Here is an 8,364-nt window from a genome sequence, read left to right as displayed (position 1 = left end):
AAATGAGTGCAACTGGAGGGAGAGAGAATATATCCAACCATGTGCATAGGTTGGTTAAGTTCATCCTCTTTATCGTGCATTTAAATGATTTTCCCTATGTAATGCTCTTTTAGTTTTTAAGTCAAGTATAAGTGATGTTGCCTTCCATAAGAAGGGCTTTTAATTTTATAAGTTTTTGCCTTTCATAAGAAGGGCTTTTAGCATTATAAATATGTCTTCCATAAGAATGGGCTTTTAGTAATAAGTTCTTAAAAGAGTGTTTGGTATGTTTTAAGATGTGTGGAGATGGTAAGAAATATATATATTTTTTGAGATATGGTGTTTATAATATATATAGGAATTATATGTAGATGTTTTGTTGGACATGGATCTTGTATATGTATACTTTGTGAGACATGGAGTTTAAAGATATATGAGAAATATGTATGGGTATTTTGTGAGGAATGTCTTTGTAAAATATATGAAAGTGTGAGATAGATAATATGAAGGTTAAATATAGTAAATACATGAGATTATAGCTATTGCTGGAGTGGTTTTTTGTGTTATGACATTGGTTATGTTGCTTTCTAAGAAGAGAGGTATTATAAGAGAAATAGAGAAAGAGGTGGAGATGTGTTTATGAGTAGCAAAATGATGCTATTTCAAAATAATAGAGTGTGGGAAAGATGGGTAACGGATAATGGTGTATTGTAATATGTGTTTTGTGTTGTTATCTATGAAGAGATATCTTTGTAAGGGAGATGGAGAAGTATGGAAAAGTTTATAGATATGTGCAGCAAAGTGAATGAAGTTTCAGAATATTGAGGATGAGAGAGGGATGGATCCCCCCTTAGTGTGTAGCTTGGTCCTCTTTATATGAAACCAAGTATGTAACTAGATTAGAATTAGTTGAAGGGAAATTTAGCAAATAAGGAAAAGTCTTTAACAAAGTAAGTGGTTTCATTAGTGAGATTTTGTTTTTTAGCCAAAAGAAAAAAGTTAGAGACTTAATGCTGTTGTAGCTACTGTTACAGCTGTCAATCACAATTATTACAGCTGGATGATGTCATGACATCTTTTGCTGGAAGAAAATATTTGGCATTAAATTCATTGTTTGACTAAAAATAGTAAGATAATCTTTATGAGATCCTTCTATTTCTGGTACTACAGCTGGAGCTGTTGCAATTTCTGCAGAAGTTGTTTTTGCAAAAGTGGTTTCTGCAGAAGCTGTTTCTGCTGGAGTTGTTGCAACTTCTGTTGGAGCTACTGTTGGTTGGCTAAGTTTATTCTTTTTGGAAAATTATATGTTTAGTCTATATATAATTTTGGTAAGTAATAGACTAGTTGGTTGATATTTGATGAAGTTTTAGAGATGTAATTATAGTCTTTTTGTATTTTAACCAAATCTTGGAGAGTAAGGAGAGCATTTACTGCTAGATATGAGATACTAATATATATTTAACCATATGCTTGGAATCGATTTAGATGATAATAATATAATTGATATGAAATACTATAATTACATTTTTAAACTTATATTATATGATGAACATTAATTTTTATGTAAAGAGCATGGAGAATGTTATCATTTTAAGTGTTATGTGATATGAGAGGCTTACTAAATGTTACCTATTGCACACTGACCCATCAGAGTTTAGGGAATTGGGGAAGACATACCAAGCAACATGCTTCCCTTTATCAACTTTGAACTACTAGAGTTTTACTGAACATACTTCTTGGCCCTCCAAACCACAACTCCCAAAATTCCCCTGATGAGACTTATGAGCTTGGATCATGAGCTGAAAAATGAGATGATGTGCTATGAGCTTGAACCATAGGCTTTGACGCCTTTTTGTGTAAATATGGACTTTTTTGGGCTTTAGAAGAGATTTTCCCAAAATCCATGATTGTGTTGACGTGGTGTGGGTCGTCAATGAAATAAAGTCGTGTGGTGTGAAAAATTTTGTCCTCAACAATAGTAATTAATTACTGTCATTTATTTCAAATCAATTTAATGAGTCTAATTTATTCTATAATTAAATCCAATTTATTTAGGTGTTATTTAATGAGACTCAATTATTTTTTTCTAATTACTGTAATTAATAACATGTTAAATTCTATAATTAAGACATGAAAGTATGAAGTAATTCAAAGTTTCAAAAAATCTACCATAAAAGAGTAATGAGTAATACTATGTCCACAACACCACTGCACACCCTTGGCGTGATGATCACTTCACAAACATAATTTACTTGTGGGGTGTGGGGAGTAAGGGCTAAGGTTCAAATCTCCAGAAGAGAGTTTACACATAGACACTTAAATTAAGTTAGAATATAATTCTATTTCAGATTAAAAAAAAAAAAATACTATGTTCACAACAAATTCTAGGTGCCAGACTATTACTTGTTCTAATCTAGGCTCACTTTTTTACCCACCAATAACAGCCTGCTACTTAAAATTTATTATGAAAATGTTGTAAAGCTAGAATTATTCAAAAGTGATCAAATTTTCAGGAGTCATTTGAAAAGGTAATACCGTAATAGTGCCAATTTATTTAAAATTTAATGATATTTTCAACTATTTATTTGATTTGAATCAATTCTATAAATATAATTAAGAGTTAAGGGTATGTGGCAATTTCAAACAAAAGTAATTATAAAGTATTCTGATACTATAATAAATGCGCATTCAATTAAAACTCACACTTATTTTATAGGATGGAACACATTTATTATATTCCCAGAATATTCTATCATTTTCCTTTAGCAAATATGTGACCCATAATTGTCAAAGAAACTCATTAATTCTGGAAAATTGAGAAGGTTAATTTAGCTTTCATTTGACCCACTATATAATTAGCCATGGAAGATGGAACTCTAAAGCACATGAATTGGAGAACATGCCATTTCTCTCCACCAAATAGTAAAATCTTGAAGAAATTTCTTAACAATGGCAATGGTCACTAAGTATTTTATTGCTGTTCTTATTATTAGTCTCATTAGCAAAGGTACAATGCTTTTGCCTTGCAAATTTCTTAATTCATCAGCTAGCTCTCTCTCTCTAAATTTATCACATTTTTTTTAGCAGATATGTTCCTATGTTCCTATATTACGGAATGTTTTCCTTCAATTAATCTCTTTGTATAAAAAATTTTAGGCATAAAATGATAGGATAGCCAAATGATCTATACTATCTTTAAGATTATGTATACTATTTGGAAAGGATATCCATATAGTACAGAGTTCCTTTGGTGATATTTTTTAGTACCATCATTTATTTCTGGAAAGGATGTCCCATAAAGTAATAAAAAAAATCATCAATAATAATAATAATTATTATTATTATTATAGGTTTTTTATTTTTATTTTTTGAGACAGCCAGACAGGTAGATAAGTATAAAATTTAGCTCCAAACAGTTTAAAATTATCTTTTTCCAACTCATTATATGACGATTGAAAAGTCCATTTGCATGTGGTTTTAATCACATAACTTTTTTAATTAGTCATGAAACTTGCTCAAATATTTTTTAATTAGTCATGTAACTTGTTTAAATAATAAATAAGATAGTTTTATAAATCACCGTATAGTGAGTCAAAGGAGATAACTCCAAACAGATTTGAAACTAAACTTTGTCCATTAAATAATAAGTGAGGGATGTAATGTTTGAACTACGAACATGAAACACCACATATAATGCTATTACCACTAAATTATTACTTGAACCCTTTTAACAATGCTTCTTTCAAATTTCAGGGTATTGCCAATGCCCTTTCCAGCATATTTCGATTCAACAATCTGAAACTGGAATTGTGGTGCAAGAAAAGCCGGTGTGGAATGTGGCAATTAACAACAATAACCCATGTACCATATCGGGCCTAAAATTAGATTGCGCTGGTTTTCGGACTGTGAAAAGAGTTGACCCTTCGATATTGAGCGTATCGGGTGCAGTGTGTCTTGCTAATGGTGGCGCACCCATCTCTGGATATTCCAAACTCAACTTTACCTATGCTTGGGCTCCTTCATTCCCATTTAAGCCACTAAACTGTTTAATTTCTTGTAGTTAAGGGGGCAAGCATTTTCAAGTTCATTTCGGGGCTTAGTTTAAGCAAATTATGCCTAAGAGCTTGATTTATCCTCCATTTGGCTAATAATATATTGATGGTTATCTTGGATACCTTCTTTTTCAAACAAATAAAATTTTAAGAATAAACTATAACATATTAGGTAAAGAAAAAATAAAAAAGAGTAAATATATAATACGAATGGCATCTCTAATTAATGAGCAATTTGATCAACATTTTCATCTACAATACAGAATTTTAATATAACTTTAGTATACAATGAAAATGAGTTAATAAAGAATTAAAATTTTATAGCTATGACTATTTTATAAATGTATTAAATTTTACCTTCAAATCTATATAACTTACTTCAAGTGCAAATCAAGACTTCCACATTCTTAGCAAAATACAAGATCGATACTAAGGGCATATTTGGTAGACTGTAATAGACGCTGTAATGTAATAGTTATTCCTATGGTTTAGTTATTCTTTAGTTTGGTTATGTTTTTATTACAAGGAATAATCATTCCATATGAATAGCTATTCTTCAAAATGAGGAATAACTATTCCTCTTTAAAAGGTTGTATTAACTATTCCTTAGTAAGTGCAATAATTTCAAAACTTAATATATTTCCAAGTAAACAAACTTTCCATATACATCTAATAATTATAAAAATAAAAAATCATAAAAAATAACACATATCTCTCTTAAATTTAAAAATAACAATTTTTAAGAAAATATAACTGTATGAGTAAGAAATTTCCTAAAATAAATGTTAAGTTTCATTCTAATGTTATAACTTGCAACCAAACTAATGAATAGGTTTAGTTATTACATTACAACACATTTTATTCCTAGTAATAAAAATTACAATTCCTGTCGTAGTCCCCATTCAGTGTACCAAACGTACCCTAAGTAAAAATTTAACCTCTAGTGTTAAAAAGTTAGGTCAGAAGCAACCACGATTATAGGAATACTCAAAAGATCATGTGCCATTAATGAGAGCTCATAAAATTGATTGTATTTTCTTTATTCTTTTTTTTAGAGGAAAGATTGTAATTCTCTTTCCACCAAAAGAAGTCATCAAACTTTGCATATTGCCTTCAATTTTTATTTTTTATTTTTTATTTTTTACGCTTTGTTTTTTTCGACATTAACATTTTATGGAAAATAAATCATTTTTCAAAAAATATTTTCTAGAAAATTATCTCATTTTCCTATATTTGGTGACAGTAAATGAATTGAAAAACTATATCTTTTTTTTTTTTTTTTGAGAATCTGAAAAACTATATCTTGATTTCCTTTATTTAGCTTCGCGTGAGATATTTGCTTTCCTTATTTAGTTTTGCATAAGACATAATTATTTTCCTTATTTAGTTTTGCGTGTGATACAATTGTTTTTTCATAAAATTTTAGCAAATAACAATTTTGTCTCATACAAAGCTAAATAAAGAAAGTTAAAGATTGATTTTTCCTTTGACTTCTTCTATCTCTTTTTTTGTTTTTTGTTTTTTTTTTTTTGTTTTGGAAACTACCAAATACATGAAAATGCAAAAAATTATCTTCACATAAGGTTTTCCACTGAAACAATCAAAGAATTAGAATGGGTTAATGAGTTTAGGTTTAATTTTTCCAAATATTTAGGACAAGGATAATCACTATTTAAAAAAAGAAGAAGATAATATCTAATTAGGTAATACGGATATGTTTCCTCAAAAAAAGGTAATACAGATATGAGTATCTCAAACAATTTGAATAGTAACAGATTTGGCTAAATAGCGATTAATTATTTCCATTTATTTCGAATTAATTTAGTGAGGCCATTTTATTTTATAATTAGATTCCATTTATTTAAGAGTTATTTAATGAGACTCATTTATTCTCTGCAAGATAATTAATAACATGTTAAATTCTTATAATTAAGACATAAGAGCATGAAGCAATTCAAACAATCTGACATGAAAGTGATCGACTTTTCATGAGTAATTTGAAAAGGCAATAGTGTATAATTAAAGGCCAGTTTATTTAGGAATTAATGATATTTCAAATTTCAATTCTATAATTTTTTTTTATTTGAATCAATTCTATAAAAATAATTAAGACTTAAGGCCTAAAGGTATACGTACAGTATTTAGATGTTGTTCTTTAGATTCCCTTGTTAAGATTCTGACATGTGGATTTTTTTCTCATGAGATGGAAGTATATTTTTTAATTAAATAGCCATATAGTTGAATCTTAAGAAAAAAATCTAAAAAACAATACTTAAAATACTGTACTTAAGTCTTGAAGCAATTTCAAGCAAGGGTATTATAGAAGATTGGGTTCTATAATAAATGCGTATATAATTTAAAGCCACTATTCTAGAAGATTCTGGTACTTTTAGAATATTTTATAATTTTCCTTTCAAGCAAACATTTAATCCATTATTGTCAATGTTTCCAAAAAAAAAAAAAAAAAAAAAATTCCATTATTGTCAAGGAAAGTCAATCATTCTGATGATAGATAGGAGAGAAATTCTGAAATCTTGAAAAAGTTGATTTAGATCTGATTTTGGACGTACTATAATTATCCATGGAACTCTAAACTCTAAGCATATAAATTAAATAGGAGAAGATGCCAATTCTCTCCACCAAATAGCAAAATCTTGAAGAAATTTCTTAGCAATATGGCAACAGTCCCTATGTCTTTCATTCTTATTCTTTTTCTGAGTCTCATTAGCAAAGGTACAGTGCTTTTGCCTTGCGAATTTCTTCATTCATCAGCTCTCTCTCTCTCTCTCTCTCTCAAATTTTTTTTTTGGCGGATTTGTTCCTATAATACCGAATATTTTCTTTCAATCTCACTGTATAAAAAATTGCATGCTTAAAAAGTTATTATAGCCAAATGATCTAGTAACATATAATGTTGGTATTCCTTCTTCTTTTCTTCTTCTCTTTTTTTTTTTTTTTTTTTTTGGATAAGTGGGATAGTAATAAAAGACTTTAGTTGAACTAACTAAAATTCCCTTATAAAATTTCAGGATTTTGTGCTTGCTCTCTAGACAACATTAATATTAACACGATCCGTAGTGGGAGAGAGATACAAGGCAAACCTGAATGGAACGTGACCGTGATCAACAACTGTAATTGCCCTCAAAAGCTCATAAAATTGACTTGCAAGGGATTTCAGACTGTAGAAAACGTTAATCCTTCCATTTTGTCAAAAGTGGGTGACAAATGCCTTCTTATCGGAGGCAACCAGTTAGTGAGATCTGCTTCAGTCAAATTTTCTTACGCTTGGGATCCTGCTTTCATCTTTTGGCCTTCAGAATCTACTATTGTTAGTTGTTGAAAGAAGTTCTAAACATTCACCCATTATAATAAGTGAATGACTAGGTACATCTTGCTGTGGCAAACTTTGGATTTGATTTTGAATTTGGATGTTTGGTTCACTTAATGTAAATCACATTAAGGTTACATTACCTTAATGTGAAGTGTTTGATTGATTTTGTGGTATAAAGAATTACAATTATCTAATATTATAGAATATTTCACATTATCCTAATCTCGTTACTTCTTTTTTTGATATTTCGGTAGTTATTAAGGAAAGTGGGGGGTTTTGAACCTTAGATGTCATGAATGTACCAGGAAATGCCAACCAGTTGTGCCACAAGGCTCTTGACAACTCATTACCTTATTACCTTGTTGGGTGGTGTTTCTTTCATTGGCAATGGAATTTTTTGCTTTAATTTGGTTCGTGTTGTGATTGGATTGTTCTAGTTTGTTTGGTTGCGTGGTAAGTTTGCTGGATTGCTGGGGAAAGTTTGCTAAATTTTTTTGGTAAAATATATCAATTTCTTTTTAATTTATTTTTTATGAAAAAATTATTGTTATTATCTTTTTGGATTTATTTTTTAATTGTAAAACCTAAAATGACGTAGTTTTGAGGTCACGAACGGCACAATTCTAATGGAAACTAACATGAGTATTGAATTGAGTAAAGTTGAAATTTAGAGGACTAAATTAAACAAAAGTAAAATTAGAGAACTGCAATGAGTTGTGGTAAAACTCATGGTTTTAAAAACCGAACCGGACAAAGAACGATTTTTTTTTGAAATTTTCGGTTCAACCCTGGTTTTTGACCGGTTTTTGGCTGGTTTTCTGGTTGTTGACCGGTTATTGACCGGTTTTGGGGTTTTTAACCGAACCGAATTGGCTCCCGGTTCCCGGTTGAACCGGGCGGACCGGCCGGTCCGGTCCGATTTTTAAAACAGTGGGTAAAACTAAGAGAGTACATTGATTTGGATTCACCCATGTCGAAAAAGAGTTTAGCTCAATAGATTGA

General features: G+C 29.8%; 1 protein-coding gene across 1 annotated transcript; it reads left to right on the top strand.

Annotated features, from left to right (window-relative positions):
• The first annotated feature begins 275 nt into the window (after positions 1 to 275).
• LOC126696246 (uncharacterized) lies at positions 276 to 4,043 on the top strand. Its single transcript, XM_050393018.1, has 3 exons — positions 276 to 288; positions 1,150 to 1,251; positions 3,733 to 4,043. The coding sequence occupies exons 1-3, from the start codon at positions 276 to 278 to the stop codon at positions 4,041 to 4,043; spliced, it is 426 nt and encodes a 141-aa protein (XP_050248975.1).
• The last annotated feature ends 4,321 nt before the right edge of the window (positions 4,044 to 8,364 follow it).

Source organism: Quercus robur, chromosome 2, assembly GCF_932294415.1.
Source record: "Quercus robur chromosome 2, dhQueRobu3.1, whole genome shotgun sequence".
NCBI lineage: Eukaryota > Viridiplantae > Streptophyta > Magnoliopsida > Fagales > Fagaceae > Quercus > Quercus robur.
This window is presented reverse-complemented; position numbering and strand designations above follow the sequence as displayed.

Excerpts from the sequence above, each read along its gene's own strand:
- LOC126696246 (XM_050393018.1), top strand. Across the intron at positions 1,252-3,732 it reads TTCTGTTGGAGCTACTGTTG|GGTATTGCCAATGCCCTTTC; the intron begins GTTGGCTAAGTT and ends TTCAAATTTCAG.